We start from the raw sequence: 16954 nt of genomic DNA, 5'->3' as shown, positions 1-16954 counted from the left end.
ATTACACATGCATTTAATAGACACATTCCAGGGAGGGAACAGAGGAGCACTCAGACCAGCAGGCAGTTTATAAGCACCCTGAGACAGACTGGGACAGCCTGGCATTGAAACAGCCTCGGAGACACAGGCTCCCCATCACTGCAACTGGAGGGAGGGAGGGAGGAAGGGGGAGCCCAAGGGGTGTTTGCAGACTGCCGAGGCCTTGCAAGATAGGCTTCTTGCGAACTTTGGAAGAAAGAGGTCTTTGGTTTTTGCATGGCTAGCACAAAACAGGTGCCAGGAGGAGCCTGGAGACTGCCTTTGGCCAGGGAGTGGGATTCAGCCAGGTCTCCAGGCTTCCCAGCACCATAGGTGGGCCTCGTGGAAGGGAGACAAGAGCAAGGACCTGGATGTCCAGGTTTAGGTGTGAGTGAAAACAGGCTTCAGGGTGGGGCAAGGGTGCTGAGGGGCTATGCTCAGTGCTTGTAGCTCTTCCTGCTGGAGGATGTGGTAGAGACAAACTTGACGCTAGAGCCACTGCCCCCCAGGCCCCGGTTGCTACTGGCAGTGAATCCTGAGCCCCCCAGGCCGTGCCCGCCGCTGGTGGTGAAGGAGTAGCTGCTGCCTGCACCGAGACCCAGACTTCCACCTCCAAGGCTGCTACCACCGCCATGGCCACTGGAAACGGTGGAGGTGACTACAGCTGCCGGGAGAGAGGACACATGATGAGAATCAAGCACAGGAGGGAAGACACCAGGGCTGCCAGGGTCTGTGTCCTGAGGAGGTCCTGGGGGTGGGTCTAGGGTGTTCTCGCAGGCAACAATTTTTCCTTGCAGTCTCCCCACCAGCTTAGTGAGATTCTGTCCTCTGCTCCAGCCTGCCTTTCCCAGCTGTAGTGTTGGGTGTTCTCCTAGGTTAGAATGGCTTGCTGCCTGTCTTCTGTTACTTGGTACCTCCCTTCTCCTTCTAGAACCTATTGGAGACTACCCCTCTCCAGGAAGCTGTTTCCCTGTGACTCCACCACTGTCTCCCTGCTGCTCCATCCGATACTGGGTCCCTCTCTGGACCTGGCTCTGGAGTCTCCCTTCCTTCTGGCAAGTTCTAGGGGGCAATCCTGCTGCTTCTCATTTGCTGGCCCCAGCCAAGGCCCTCTGAATCCAAGAGAGGGGCTAGAATATTCTTGAAACACCAAAGATGAACCTGTTGTTCAGTTAACTCTGCCTCTTTTCTCCTACCAACCTGGTATTCTCCTAACTCATTGCCTTAGACATACTAATACCCTGGCTTTGGTCTTATAGAAGAAAAACTGAAATGAAAAATGAACTCTTAGCAGATGAACCATCCTTCCCCAAACTCTGTTAAAGCCCTAATTCCAACCACCTGAGAATATGGCCCATTTGGAAATAGGATCTTTGTGGATGTAGTCAAGTTAAGACAAGTCTTTAAGGGTGGGCCCTGATCCAGTGTGACTGGTCCTGATTAAAAGATGGAAGACAGCTGTGTGAAGACAGGTGCACAGGGACAAAGCCACATGATCACAGAGGCAGAGACTAGAGTTAGGCAGCTGAAAGCCAAGGACAACTGAGGATTGATGGCTGCCACAAAAAGAGGCAGGGATGGATTCTCCCCTACAAGTTTCAGAGGGAGCACAGCCTAGCTGACACCCCAATGGTGGACTTCTCGTCTATAGGACCGTGAAAGTACGCTTCTGTTGTTGTAGGCCAGCCCGTTTGTTGCAGCAGCCCTAGGAAACTAAGGCAGACTCACAGGTGTATTTCAAGAGAAAGGAACCTCAATGTTATGCCATTTGTTCCCCAAATTAGCTTCGAGGGTGTCTGGAACCACTAGACGAGGCATTAGGGAGGGCGGACGCTAGGGTAGTTCAGAGGACTCTGGCTTCTAGAATCACTGGTTTGTTCAGTCAGTTGCTCTTATGAATCCTTCATCAAGAAAACCAAACTCACTTGTAGAGTGTGAGTTGCCAAAGTTATTTCTGTTGGCCTCCCGATACCAGCACTGAGCTCTGTGAGAGACAACTTCTGCTCTTACTGGCACGCTGGGAACACCTCTCTTGCATTGCGACCACTGTACCCAACTGCCGTGTCCCATGCTGCCCTGGCTGCCTGGAAACCCCTGGCAACTTCCTGTGCTTGTGCTCTGCAAGGTGGAGCCACACACTGAATTCTTCCCAAACTGTTTGGAGGCAGGGTCCCCTGATGGGCCAGGCCCTGGTGCCTAGCATGAAGGCTGCCTCCAGAGATCCAAGGTAAACCAGTGATTTTCCTAAGTTCTGTCTACATCAGACACTCATCTTGGAGGTCTGAGTTAGACTTGTAGCCCCCAGTCTCAGGTGTGGAATTCTGGGAGATGAGAGAGATGGCAGAGGTTTTCTAAACCCATGCAGAACAATTACAGCAACCCCCCTCCCCAGTCTTCTTTCTGTGGCTCTGTCATTCATAAAGAGGTAAGAAATGTCATATTAAAGCCTCTCTCCTAATATGGCTTTCTTTTAAACAGACTTAAAACTTTAAACTCATTGGATTAGAGAAAAGGGAATGAAGGAAAGGGAGGGGGGATGGGAATAGGAAAGACGGTGGAATGAATCAGACACACATTTCCTATCAGTGTAACTCCACATCACGTACAACCACAAGAATGAGAAGTTGTACTCAATGTATGTATGATATGTCAAAACACTGCACTGTCATGTATATCCAAAAACAACGACAACAACAGCAAAACCCTTAAAACTTCTCAGAACGTAACCTTTCAGTGGGATTCCCCCTCATACCTTTTCCCTTCTGCAAGCCCACCACCTCCCTTCCCTTAAGCACACACTCCAAATAATACAAAAAGGATGTCATACTCACAGATATTAACTGGAGAAACTCCTTCTCCACTCAGCCTGATTGGGAGGAGGGGAGAAGGAAGGTTACTATGGTGTCCAGCAGCTTGTGGCCATTGGCAGTGACATTTTTGCAATTACTTTAAATGCATTAAAAACCCCTTTATTATTTTTATTGCAGAAGTTATGCAAGTTGAAATTTTGTAAATACTTATAGTATTAAAAATAATCTAATGAGTGACGAAGTGTGGAGATTGAGGTTCATGGGAATGAAACCTATAATCTCAGGAACACATTTTTTTGTTAAATTTGTCACACATTCTAAGAAAATAAAGGCTAATCACAGACTGGTGTCAGTTGGAAAGGCAGAGCTTGTCTTATAACAAGACTTCTCTCTCAACAAGGGACTATTGTCATATACTAGGCCAGCACTGAAGTTGTTATAGGGAGTCTGAGTCATAAAAATAATAATACCAACAATCAGTCTATTATTGTCTTAGCAACTGGTATGCACTCATAAATGAGTACTTAGAACTTTAATAAGAGCTAACATTTATTGAGTACTTGGGACTTACATTATGCCACTTAATTCTTTCAACAACCCCATTAGGTAAGTATTATTGTCTTAATTTTACAGAGGGAAAATTAAAGCTTTAGAGGTTAATTATCTAGCCAGTGGTCAGAAGGCTGGGTTTGAAGCCAGGTCCATCTAACTCCACAGCCCTTAACCAAATGCTAGCCATCATTTATTGAACACCAGTTGCATACCAGGCATTGTTCAAAGAATTTCATGTACAGTCTCTTATTTTAAACCTCTTAATACCACATGAGATCAAAACTATTATGATCTCCTTCTATAGGCACAAACACAGATGTGGAGAGCTTGAGAAATTTGCCTGTAGTTATATAGTTAGTAACTGGCACAGCACCAAGGAACACCAAGCTCCATCTGAGCTTTGGGGAACATATCACGTAGCTCCTTTGTTTTGTCATTGAAGAAACTGAGGGCCAGGGAGGGGAAACTGACTTTCTGAAGGTTACATAGCTAGGTAGTGGGAGACCTAGAAGCCCAAACTACTGGGATAGTATATGCTGGGTCCAGAGCCTTTTAAACCACATTTTGAGATTTGCCTTGTAACCAGATTTCTCCTTTGATAGAATGTGATTCCTTGGATCTGCTGAGGTGTTAGATTTTTATGGGGTACTAAACATAGTTGCACCTCAAATTATTTACCAGCCTGGAAGAAAATTACACCTAAGTTCTTAGAGCCCAATTCTACCTGTGTTGTGGTCCCATTTTCAGCCTGCAGCACCCTGAGCCCCTCAGAATGGCCAGGCAGCTGAGGGAGCTCCTTTTGCTTGGAGGATGGAGTTGGACATCTGCCCCTCACCTGCACTCCTCGCCCTCCAGCAGCTTGCGGTAGGTGGCGATCTCCACGTCCAGGGCCAGCTTGACGTTCATCAGCTCCTGGTACTCACGCAGCAACCGGGCCATGTCCTGCTTGGCCTTCTGCAGGGCCTCCTCAAGGTCCACCAGCTTGGCCCGTGCATCCTTGAGGGCCAGCTCTCCGCGCTGCTCTGCGTCAGCGATGGCCGTTTGCAGGCTGGCGCACTGGAAGGAAAGGAGGGAGCATGAGTCCTGCTGCCAGCCCTGGGAGGCATGGTGCCCCCAGGTACAGTCCTGTGAGACGGCAGGAAGACCCAGAGGAAATGAACATTCGAGGAGCTCTTGGCCTTGTCCAAATTTTACCTGTTTCTTGACACTGTCGATCTCGGCTCTCAGCCGCTGGATCATCCGGTTCATCTCGGAGATCTCTTGCTTGGTGTTGCGGAGGTCATCTCCATGCCTTCCCGCTGTGACCTGCAGCTCCTCATACTGACAAGACCAGAGTAGACTTGGTCACACAGCCAAACGCCTGGCCTAGGCACTCCCTGAGGGCCACCAACAGGCCCACTCATTCCCCAGTCCCTTGCTCCTGCCTCTCTCTATTCAGCCAGTGCTCCTTGAGCGCCCTGCTTGTCCGGGAGGCAGCAGGTAGCAGGTTCCTAGAGGTACTGCTCTGGGAACACCATGAGCAGTACAGTCAGGCCCCTGCTCCCCCAAGGCTCACAGCTTACTGAGGGAGACAGCCACTAATCCCATCAGCATGTTTCCAAAATTACACTTTCAAATGGTGAAAAGTGTCCTTTAGGAAATAGGGTCCTTGAGAGTGTCATAAAGGAGCCTGACCTAGACTTGGAAGTGGGGAGGGAGTGATAAGATAAGTCTCTCTAGGGATGGAGATGCTTGAGCTGTAATCTGAAGGAGGGAAGAAAGGGTTGAAGTGGTCAGTTTGTGGGGAGAACATTCCAGACAGATGAAACTGCGTGTGAGGATTCTGGGGGCAGGAGAGAAGATGGCAAGTTCTAGGAGTGAGGAGTGGGCTTGGTCACTGTCCCTGGGGAATTTCTGGCCTCAGGCATGTATCCAGACCAAATGTGTGCTAGGGAGATGAGGTTGATGCTGCAGAGACTGCAACTTTTTTTAGCTGTAGATGGACACAATGCCTTTATTTATTTATTTTTATGTGATACTGAGGATCGAACCCAGTGCCTCACAAGTGCTAGACGAGCGCTCTACCACTGAGCCACAACCCCAGCCCGAGGTTGCAATTTTGACCTTTGTAAAAGAGTCTCCAATCTCAGTGGTTCCGGGTCTAATAGTGCCTATCTGGGACACATTCACTTAGAAGAAATCATTCTACCCTATGTCCTCTGGCATACCAGAGTCACACCCACACCTTTCTTGACAGAAGGAGCACCCTTGCCAGAGCCAAGATCTCTTCAGTTTCGGAAGTTTGCTGCCTCAAGTATAGCCAGCTTCCTCTGTTTCTAGATATTCATGACTAGAAGGAACAACATAAGGAGTTGCTCACTGTAAACTTCCATCACTTCACCTTGGGGTGAAGGGCACCCTGCCTCTTCTCACTGCCAAGGATCTGCCTTGTAGACACCTGGCACCTGATACCCTCCTTCCTTTCTACCGTGCTGCCAACCAGAAGGGACTAAGTGCAAGGGACAGGAGCCAGTGATTGGCTGCCCTCTGAAAGGGGCCTGGGTTTGGCAGGGAGCTGGTCTAATGGTAAATGCTGCCTTTGTACAGCAGCTCTCTGTGGTCACCCCACTTCCCCTTTCACTCTCTTATCCACAAGGTGCACGCTCCTGCCTTCCAGCTACTGGTTCAGCCCTCAATATTTTCCTGCTTCTTTGCAACCGTTTTCCCTTCTTTGTTTCCCTACTGGGCTAAAGACCCACTTCTTTTAATAATGGCAGCTTTTTATTACTGCCATCTTTTTCCCTTCCATAACTCCCAGATCTTGGGTTCTCTGTGGTTTATTCATTTACAACCCTGTAACCCTGCTTGGCGGATGGTAGGAGCTCAGTATATATGAATGAAATGAATGTCCCCTTTAGAAAGTGCCCTGTGACTATTTCTTGGTTATTTTAGAGTCTCCACTGCTCACCGGGTGAGCACCGTGGAGCCCTGCTCTGGGTTTTGAGCACCCAGCATTGCCCTGGCAATATATGATGTTTCCACATGCATTTCGGGCTAGTTGCTCACAGCATCAAAGATGTTCCTGCCAAGTGGAAAGAAATGGAAATGCTTCCTGAGTGAAGTGATGATGTGGAATCTCAGGGAACACTGACCCTAGAACCTATCGGCAAGGTGCCCACACTCACCTTGGTCTGGTACCAGGACTCCGCTTCAGCTCGGCTACGGTTGGCAATATCCTCATACTGGGCCTTGACCTCAGCGATGATGCTGTCCAGGTCCAGGCTACGGTTGTTGTCCATGGAGAGGACCACGGACATGTCACTGACCTGGGTCTGCATCTGGGACAGCTCCTGCAGGGCATACACTCAGTCATGCAGGTACAGAAAGAAGGGATCTTGGATCCCCACCGTGACTAATTGTCTAGAGTAGGAATTCCTTCTTTGGTGTCCCTAGCAGAGATTCTTTCAGCTGTCCAAGGGGTACTTCCAGCTACTGAAGGGATTCCATCCTGTCCTGGGAAGTTTCTGGGCCATTGACCTGTGTGGTGGGAGTCTTTTTCCCACTGTCACCTCTCAAGTTTCCCATCAGTGTGCCTTCCCTGGGTATGAGGATGGGTAGAGTCTTCTGAATCCATACTGCATAGACTTGAATATGACATCTCTTTATTCAAAAAACCAGCACGAGTGGTTTCTTCAGGATCAGGTGATGTTTAGGACCTGGCTACCCCCAGGTCCTTCCTTCCTTCCCCTCTCTCCCTTTGCAGATGCACCCAGATCTCAGCCTTCAATGGGGCAAGGTCCTGAATGAGGCATCTTCAGGGGGCAAGAGACCCCCTGGACAATGAGCTGAAGGGCGGCTAGCCTCTTTGAACTTTTCTGGGAGGGGGAAGGGAGCAGGTAGGCCTGGAGTCCTTGGGAATATTACCAAGTGACCTAAAATTTGGAAATCAGCATATCCTCCTTGGTAGGATTGCCGTGCCGTGGAGTCAGGGAAGAAGTCTCAGAGCTGGGCTAGCTTAGCGTGACAAAGTTCCAAACAATTCTCCCTGGTTCCCACTATCCCCAAGACCCTTAGCTTGAGGCATCTGTCAAGGTTCTGGGTAGAGACACTACGGGAATGACATTCTGCCACACCCATTTCTTTCTAGGCTTCAGACCTGGGAGGAACAAAAATACTTGCAGACTTACTGCCTCAAAGATCATCCTGAGGAAGTTGATCTGGTCTGTCAGAGAGTCGACCTTGGCCTCTAGCTCCACTTTGTTCATGTAGGCACCATCCACATCCTGGAGCAACAACATGGGGGGCTCCTCTGAGGTCCCTGCCCCAAGCAGTCAGCCCCAAAGTAGCAGAAGAGAGACCTTCCCAGCCCTTCTAGCTTGAACCCGAGAGAACTCAGTGTCTGGGGCTTTGGGGTTGGGAGTGAGCCATTACTGAGGCTAGGAGCTTGATTTCCCTGGTTTAACAGTAAACCTGAGCAGGTTTACTGGGGACTTAAACACTGAGGGAACATTCGGGCAGGTTAGAGCTCTCTAGATAGCCTCAAGACTGAGTGACATTTCTTGGGTGTCACAAGGGTCAGGCTCCCTCACACTCCTAGATTCAGTGCTAAATCTCCTCTGAGAGACATCGCCCCTCACCTTTTTCAGGGCCACAAACTCATTCTCAGCAGCCGTGCGCTTGTTAATTTCATCTTCGTACCTGTAAGGACAGGGGCGAGGGGGTGGGCTATTGAGCAAGACTTCCCTTTAACTCTTCCCAGGCTGGTGGAGCAAGAATTAAGAGACCTCAAATCCTTCCCACCTCTGCGGCTGACCTGCATGTGACTATGGGTGATTCACTTAACCTCTATTTCTTCCTCTATAAAAGGGGGATAATTTCTTCTGCTAGGTATTAAAAAAAACTTTTATAAGGCTAGAAGATGAGCATAAAACTAATAGGAGTAGAAATGCGTGCTTGGGCAATGTCATCCCTTTATAGAAGCACAATTCGAATTTTCACAAAAGTTTGCTGCCTCAATTATTGGCTAAAACTATAGAGTAAGCTTTGCTTGTTCAGGACACTGTTCCAGGTAGAGTTTGACATATTTCCCTGAACTTCAGGGTGGCCATTGAGCAGTGAGATTTTTGTAACTAGGTGTAGCCCAAACTCGGAAGCCCAGGGTATGCCAGGTAAGTTAGCTAGAGCTGTCCCCTTCCATTGGCTACCTCCCATACCATGCAGACAAAATTTGCCTCCATGAGGAAGGTCAGAGTGGCCTATGGAAGCTCCCACTTCTTCCTTGCTACCTCGCCTCACTCCTGAGCTAATGCCATCTTAGTAATGCAAGTTCCTCTGTCACTGAGTCCACATCTGATGGAATGAAATAACTTGCTGAAGGTAAAATAGTATTATGCTTCTAGCATCAGGAGCAGTGTTTTTAGTTAGATGATGCTGGCAACCCTTTGCAGTCATAGCAATAGATAAGAATGGGCTCCTTGTTAATAGTTACCCGTGAGATGAAGGTCTCTTTGTGACCCCCTCAATGCTGCTTTATCTATGGGATCATGATGACAAGTTCTGAAGCTCTCTGCTGGCACTGGCATTTGCTCCTTTGGACCTCTCTGGTCCTCAGTAAAAGGAGCCCTGGAATGGCCATGTGTGGCCAGGAGTCTGTCTCTGATTTACCTGACTTTGAAATCTTCCACTACCTCCTGCATGTTCCTCAGCTCAGCATCCAGCCTGCCCCTCTCTGTGGTGATCCCCTCTAGCTGCCGACGGAGGTCATTGATGTAGGTATCAAAGAGGGGCTCCAGGCTCTGCCTCACGGTCTTGGTGCTCTGCTCCTGCAGGAGGGTCCACTTGGTCTCCAGGACCTTGTTCTGCTGCTCCAGAAAGCGCACCTGGAGGGGAGCAGAGAGAACCAATCTTGAGCATCTTGGGGAGGTAGCAGTAGATGCTCCTATTCAGAAGGGAGGGAAAGATGTTTTTTCACCCAATGACCAACTGGCAACTATGTAATTGACAGCTCCAACCCCAAATGAGAAAGCCCATGAAGCTACCCCAAAGTTCCCCAGGGTTTCTATGGAGTGGGTACAGGCGCCCAGAGCTTCTATGGAGAAGCCTCCACGCTTGGGTTGTTTTGCACACCTCCAGCTCTGGTGAGGGTTTTCACTGAAAGCTCTCCTGTTCTCCACATTGAACCAGCACCGAAGACCCCCAGAGAGGACAGTGGAGCATTTCCACAAGGTGGGTCAGCTAGCCTGACTTGAAAATGCCAGGGCTGCATGACTGGTACCTGTTGGATTTGAAACACTTCCCAGGGGACCCTTGTGTTAGTGTCTCCCTCTGGGTTGGGCCCTCCCCCGGAGTCTGTTTACCCAAAGGCAATGAGACAGAGGAAGTCTGTCCCACCTTGTCGATGAAGGAGGCAAACTTGTTGTTGAGGGTCTTGATCTGCTCCCGCTCCTCCTTCCGCACCCTCTGGATGGTGGGGTCGATTTGCAGGTTGAGGGGAGTCAGGAGACTCTGGTTGACGGTGACCTCTTGGATGCCTCCGGAGGGACAGGCGGGGAAGCCAGGGCCACCAAAGCCCCCTCCAATGCTACCCCCATAACCAAATCCACTGCTGACCCCAAATCCACCACTAGCCCTGTTGCCAAAGCCACTTCGGAAGTTGCCGCCGCACCCACCGATGGAGACCCGCTTGGTCCCCCCTAGGTTGTAGAGGCTGCGGCTTCCAAAGCCGGCCCCAGCACCACTGATCCTGCCCAGTCCTCCATTGCCCCCAGTGGAGCGGGCCACGGAGACGGAACTGAAGCGGGAGCGACCCAAGGCTGGGGTGGTGGCCGAAGCTGTGCTGAAGCCCCTGCGGTTGCCCGTCTGGAAGGTGATGGTGGACTGCCGAGACATGGTGGGTGAAGACGGTGGCCAGGAGTTCCCGAGGTAGGCGCGAGAAGAGGATGGAGAAGACAGCAGCTGGGGAGCTGTGGGTCCATGGGCTTTTATGGGCACCCAGGAGGGGCGGGGCTCCTCTAATGAAGGGGGCCTTGCTGATGGCATCCCCTAGGCATTCGCCAGGCGTGAGCTCACACTCAGCACCCCCTGGGAAATGGCAGAAAAGCCACTGGTTGGTTCCCTGCCTCCCTCCCCCACGTGGAAACTCCTTTCCAGTTGCAACTTGATCAGCAGACCAGTGAGAAGCAAGTTAATTACTTTCAGTCATGTCCTAATCATGCATCTTTTAATGGACTCAAAAAAAAACACTGCCTCATTTCTAAACCGCTTTCTTAGGCCTGGGACCAACTCCCTCCTGTCCAAACAGCTTGTGTCAATACAAGCCACTGCGATTCACTGTTTCCTGTTCCTTGGCGTGCTTCCTGTGCTTGAGGATTTTCTCAGAAGCTACTGCCGGTTCCTCCCATCCCATCAGGCTGGCCCTCCAGATCTTGAAAATTCTGCTGCACACTTCCACAGACATCCACCTGGTGTTGCTTGTCCTGTTCTTTTGCTCTTAAGCTTTCATTTCTCTTTCATAAGTCACATGTGATTTTCTGGTGCATGAGTGTGTATATGCATGTGTATACACACGTGTGCACCCTGCCTAAGTGACTTTAAAGGCCAGCCCTCCATCTTCTGTGGACAGAAGTTGTGGGAGTAGAAAGAATTGGGTTTGAATGCTAGTCCAGCCAATGACAGCTGAGGGATGTTAGGCATGTCATGCAACTTTTCTGAGCTTCAGTTTGTGTGTAAGATAGTTGTGTAATGAGTGTCATTGTGAACACTATTTTTGCTTTGACTATGTAAGTGCTCAATAAATCTATCTTTCTTTCTTCTTTCTTTCTTTCTTTCTTTCTTTCTTTCTTTCTTTCTTTCTTTCTTTCTTTCTGTACTGGGGATTGAACCCAGGGACACTTAATCACTGAGCCACATCCCCGGCCCTTTCACTGAATTGCTTAGGGCCTCTCTAAGTTGCTGATGCTAACTTTAAACTCATGATCCTCTTGCCTCAGTCTCCCAAGTTGCTGGGGTTACAGGTGTGCACCACTGCGGCCAGCTAGTAAATGTTTCTTGAGTCCATTCCTTCCTGATATTCAAACAAGTATTAATGAGGGGCCAGCTCCATTCTATCCTGTGACAAATCCTGTGGGGATTCAAAAGAAACACAACATATGAACATTGTTTCTTTAGTAATAAACTCATGGTCCTGTGAGATGCTAAAGAACTTTCTTTCTTTTTTCTTTTTTTTTTTTTTTTTGGTACTGGGGATTGAACTCAGGGGCACATGACCACTGAGCCACATCCCCAGCCCTATTTTGTATTTTACTTAGAGACAGGGTCTCCTGATTTGCTTAGTGCCTTGCTTTTGCTGAGGCTGGCTTTGAACTTGTGATCCTCCTGTTTCAGCCTTCCAAGCCGCTGGAATTACAGGCATGCACTACCGCACCCAGTACTAAAGAAATTTTGAACAAGATGGTATTGATGGTATCCAGTGAAGCGCTACTTCTAAGCTATCTTTGAGGCTTTCTTCTTCCAGATGGGTCACAGACATCCCCTCCTCCCAAGGATGGGGATACCCACCTCTTCACTCCTTCATCAAAAGAGCTCCAAATCTGCATCTAGTGGAAGATTTTTTTCTCCCCCACCCCTGCACTAGTGACAGGCTGACAAGGAGTCTATAATGCTCCTTGTCCCCCTTCTTCCTGTTTCTCCTCCCCTTATCTCTACTATGGGGACATTCACCCAGAGAAATGGCTAGATTATCTTGATTTTGTTGACCTTGTTTCTTGCTGTGGGTTTGAAGGATGGGCGAGTGAGAGAGGAAATGATAGATATTCAGTCTCCATTGTGTGGATAAGGAAGTGAGGCAAGTGATTAATGCAGAAGGCAGGCTATCATGACCTCTTTGGTGAGCAGAGCCAGGTGCCATGGTCCTTCCACACAGCTGTCCTTTGAGAAGCACATGGGTAGCCAGTGGCTGGCAGATGCGCTCACCTGCTTGGAATGGCAACTTGGCACTTGGAGTGGTGGACCTCTGTCTTCAGCAACCTCCTCCCTGAGGCTCTGGTCAGGGGCTGGGCCTCTGCTCCAGTTAGACGTTGTCTGCGAGTCTCAGGTTCCACAGGGAACCTCTGAATCACAACTTTTGTTGACATAGGCCAGGAAGAGCTCAGGAATTCTCTCAACGGCTTGCCAATGTACCCAGGGCCTAGCCTGGGTGGTGCAGGTCTGTCTTCTCCAGTGGGAAGAATAAATATCTTTGTTTTCTATACTCCTCATTACATGACAATCTGTCTCCCAGAAGGAACGCTTGTTTGTTTTCTGAGATGAGCTGAGTAAACTCCTTGGAGCTTTCCACAGAATAAAGGTTGGTAAGGGTCTGGGCTCCGGAGCGGAACTGGCTCTGAGATGCCCAAAGGAAGGAATGGAAGTCCCACTGTCTGCCTGAGTGCCACCAGGGGGAAGCTGGCTCCAGGCTGCCTACTTTCCTGCCTATTCCATCCTTTCCCACTCTCCCTCCTGGGAATCCCACTTTCAGGCATGGCCATCTCATTTCCACTCCTGTTTCTCTCAGCCATGACCTCTGGTCTGCTTATTCTTATTCTTCCTCCTCCTCATCTCTCTAATGTTCCCACCAGGATGGTGGTTTTCTAACGACATCGTCTTACTAGTGGCAGTTGGTAAGCTACATTGACAGAGGTGAGTCTTTCTTCCCTCTTCCCCCTTCTGACCTTTCCCCTGCACTGTGACCTTTACCCTAGTGGACAATGAATGCCTAGGACACCAGGCCCACTTGACAGCCTGTGTCATCACACTCTTGAAAGCTCGAAACTTAACTGTTATTGTCCTTTGCTCTCTGTCAGGAAGGGTTTGGTGTTGTTTTAAACTCCCTCTGTAATTCTGCTCAAAACTTCCCATCCCAAGAAACCTTCTCAGATAAACTGTACCGAAGTTTGTCCTTCAGGACCCTTGTGTGTGGCCTGTTCTTCAGCGTGATGGTTTTCTGCTGGCCTGGGGGTTAATCTACCACTGAGGCTTGGGTAGCTTCTTTTCTCCTCAAATTGCCTCCTAAGCTCCCTAAATTGAAATGTGGCAGAAGTTCGTGTGATCGAGGGTATCTGGCTTATATTCCCTTCTGTTCTCCAAGCATTCTTGAGTCTCTCCAACTCTATATTATTGAGTATGTTTGGGTGAAGTTTTCTTGAGGTTTGGAGGAGTGGTGGTTCAAGGGCAGGCTATGCACTCTGGCACCCAAAGCTGGGACAGCCAAGCCCTCTATTTTCCTGAGGTGTGCCCCTCCTGCTCAGTGTGTTCCCATCTGCCTCAGAGGGACACAAAGGCCTTTAGCAGGTGACTGATTCCAAGGAGGCTGTACCAGTGGCAATCAGGTTGTGGAGGTAGAGGGAAGATGTAGAGATACACCTCCTCAGGGTTAGAAGTTGGGTATGCACCATGGAGCATTGGCTTTTAATCAAGGCCAAAGGAGGAGCCTAGACAAAATGCCTCTCTCCATAGCAGACTGGTCTGATGACCCAGGCCACAGTCACTGCCCCGCCATTGCCCAATATGCAAGATTGCTTCTGCACCCCTCCTCCTCTCTGAGGGAGTCCTGGCTTTAGTGAGTAAGTATATATTAGCACCTGTCATGTGCCAGTACTCACTGTACTAGACATAGGAGGTAATAGCTATGAACAAAGCAGACAAAAGCCCCTTCTCTCCTGGAGCGCATGCTGGAAGAGGAGGGGGAGCAGAGGTGTTTTGCAGGTGCAGTTGTAACTTGGGTCTCCCCTTGGCATGCTCCTTGGGCCGAGTGTGGAGAAGGTAACTTTTGCAGTGGACCCTGAGGTAGCCCAGCCAGAAACATTTATCTACCTTGACTATTCATGCAGGGACAGCCATACTTCCTCAATATTTGCAATGTCTAGTAGGTGCCACCCAGCCTGCCTCTAAGGGGCTCAGACCTTCTTCCTCACGACCCTCTTGCTCCTGCATTAACTGATCATTATCAGTCTCCAAAGGGCACTGACAGACCAGTTGATCTCAATCATCTCTTGAGATTAAGGACTTGGGACTTTACCAACATGTAGCCAGTGTCACTCATCTGCTCCTTCCACTGGTCAAACAGATCAGGCCTTTCTCATGGACCCCGATGGATGGGCTGCTGCAGATCCTTCTGCAGGCTACAGACAGCCCTTGAGACCACTTTGGTGTACTCTTATCATTCAAACTTGTGTTTAAGAAAAGCAAGATGGAGCTGTCCCTTTGCTTCATGATCAAGTGCTTGACACAGCCAACAGATGTACCTGTACAAAGCTCAACACAGGCACTAAAAACTTCCACAAAACAGCAATCTAACATGCATGTGCTGCTGACTGAGTGCATCCGGAAAGAAAAGTGAAGCAAAGGAGCAGAATTTGTCTTTTAAAACCTGAAGAAGCCATGCAGATGAGGAAACCAGGGTCAGTGTGGGAACAAAAACTATAATTCTGTAATTCTGCTCAAAACTCCCCCATCTAAAGAAAGCTTCTCAGATAAACTGGACCCAAGTCATGTGCTTGCTGATTCCTAAATCTCTCTGCTCCCCACATTTGCTCTGAGCTTTCCTGACCTTATAAAACCCAAAGAGAAAAACTCCCTGCTGCTGGTGACACACAGTTGGGGACTTCGTAGGGGGAGGAGTGGCTAAGATGTCAGCATCTCTGTAGAAATCACTGGAAGGTTTTAGACAAGACAGGCTTCCAAGTGTTCCTTGGCCATTCCTCCCAACCACTTTCATGGCCTTGTTTGTTCCCAGAATGGGGATGCTTCATCCACCAAGTCTCTCTAGTTTTTGCAGAGATGAAGCTGCCCAACGAGGAAACTGGTGAGAGGAAAGTGGGGGTGGTGGGGGGGGGGATGAGATGCTGCTCCAGTTTTTCCTCAGAGGAGGGCACCCAGCAGCCACTCTGAATTGAGGAGTGCAAGACCTAGAAAACCGGCATGCTGAGCACTGGCACAGAGCCACAGCCCGTGGGCACAGACTGGTGGGCTGGATGATACTGGCACACTGAGGGACGCTGTTGACACCACCTCATTGGCTTGTGACTGGTCTGGTGGTTGCTGCTGAGGGTTGGGGGATGTGTCACCTGGTAGGAAGTAAGAGCCAGAAGCAGGCACCTCACCCCTATGCCAGGCCTGGTGCTGCCTCTGTTTTCATGAACTTAAACATCCTGAAAACTCATGACTCCATCTTGCATCCTGGCTTCCTTCTCTCAGCCTAGTTAGGTCTAAGAAACACTTCTGACTTGAGCCTTCAAATAGATTGCACTTGTGCATTCATTCATTCATTCGTTCTTTTAAGAAACACATGTTGGGGACCTGTGATATGCTTGGCACAGGGACATAACAATGGATGGAGAAAAGTATCCCACATTGTAACAAGAAAGTGGGTCATACTGGTGAGCTGTCACCTTAGAGGTAGCCCAGATGTGCACTGGGAGCCTTTAGACACCTGGAAGGGTGCTGTTCTTGGTGACCAGGCAGTGACCAGCTGTGAGTGCATGGGCAGTGCCCAGGCCTTTTTTATCTACCTCAGGTCCAACAAAGTTCATGAAGTGCACAATATAGAGGTCCCATATTTTATGGGTGAGGAGAGTGAGGCCCAGAGTCCTACAGGAAATTGAGAATAAAACTGGGACTAGGATCATCATCTCCTATCCCCTAGCACAGTGCTCTATTCCCATGCCACATGGATCTCCAGGCTGGAAAATTATCATTCTTTATAATTCCCACGTCTTAGGGGCTTGCTGAGCTGTGGAAGATAAACCCAACATGTCTAAGCAATAGTCATATAATGATGGAATTAGAAAATGTGAAATTCAAGGAGTAGTGAGATTCATCTCTGGATGGGACTTGAGGATTTCAGATGAGCCTTGCTCACACTTTTGGCTTCAAATATCACATTTTGGGCACTCACAGAAGACTGCAGGAATCAGCCCTGGAGCATAGAAGGGGAGGTTCAGCAGGCTGGCTTGGCTTAAACATTTCTCAGGGATAAATCACAGAGTGAATCCACCCACACTTGGGATGGGATTGCATTCATCTGCAGAACATATACCTACCTCGTCTGTATCAAGCTGCACTCCTACATGAGACATCTAGGTGATGCACTGTTTACCTGGGTGTTTCCAAGGACAGGACCATCTGAATGTGGGTTGTGTTTCCCATGATCCCTAGGAAGGCTAGTTCCAAGGGGCACCCATACTTGTCTAGGAGTTCCTGCCTCATTCTGAGCTGTACAATGCCCAACTGACCTGCAGTACCAAATCAGTCACTGGTAACAAGGTGGCAACAATGACATTGATGATGATTTTGGGAAACAGAGCCATTGAACTGGGACTGGTTGACTGGATATAACTGTAGAACAAGAACCTTTTCTTGCTCTTCTTTAAGAAGGGTAAATATTCCAAAGCCTGGATATAGAGGAAAGGAACATTAGGGCCCATGACTCATTAGTACAAGGGAATTAGTCTCTTTGAAGAAGGACACGGCACAGGGCTGTCTCATTAGTCAGCTCTTTTGGTATGCAATCCAAGTGCAATTGATCAACATGCAGCTTGCAGAGGGTAAAATCAGAGAGA

At 49.1% G+C, this 16954-nt stretch overlaps 1 protein-coding gene across 1 annotated transcript; it reads right to left on the bottom strand.

Moving 5' to 3' along the window:
• Positions 1-455: 455 nt before the first annotated feature.
• LOC114103988 (keratin, type II cytoskeletal 75) lies at positions 456-10247 on the bottom strand. The gene is made up of 9 exons (XM_027949934.2): positions 9750-10247; positions 9024-9238; positions 7997-8057; positions 7547-7642; positions 6545-6709; positions 4575-4700; positions 4216-4436; positions 2850-2884; positions 456-682 (listed from the first exon to the last, which is right to left on the bottom strand). Exons 1-9 carry the CDS (start codon positions 10245-10247, stop codon positions 456-458), a joined length of 1644 nt encoding a protein of 547 aa, XP_027805735.2.
• Positions 10248-16954: the final 6707 nt, after the last annotated feature.

Source organism: Marmota flaviventris, chromosome 3, assembly GCF_047511675.1.
Source record: "Marmota flaviventris isolate mMarFla1 chromosome 3, mMarFla1.hap1, whole genome shotgun sequence".
NCBI classification, from domain to species: domain Eukaryota; kingdom Metazoa; phylum Chordata; class Mammalia; order Rodentia; family Sciuridae; genus Marmota; species Marmota flaviventris.
This window is presented reverse-complemented; position numbering and strand designations above follow the sequence as displayed.

What these genes read in the sequence shown, in the direction of transcription:
- LOC114103988 (XM_027949934.2), bottom strand. Translation starts at nt 10,247, where the DNA reads ATGTCTCGGCAGTCCACCATCACCTTCCAGACGGGCAACCGCAGGGGC. An exon ending in TTGCCTCCTTCATCGACAAG is followed by an intron (nt 9,239 to 9,749) that starts GTGGGACAGACT and finishes GCTCCCCTCCAG; the next exon opens with GTGCGCTTTCTGGAGCAGCA. An exon ending in GTGGAAGATTTCAAAGTCAG is followed by an intron (nt 8,058 to 9,023) that starts GTAAATCAGAGA and finishes CTGTCCTTACAG; the next exon opens with GTACGAAGATGAAATTAACA.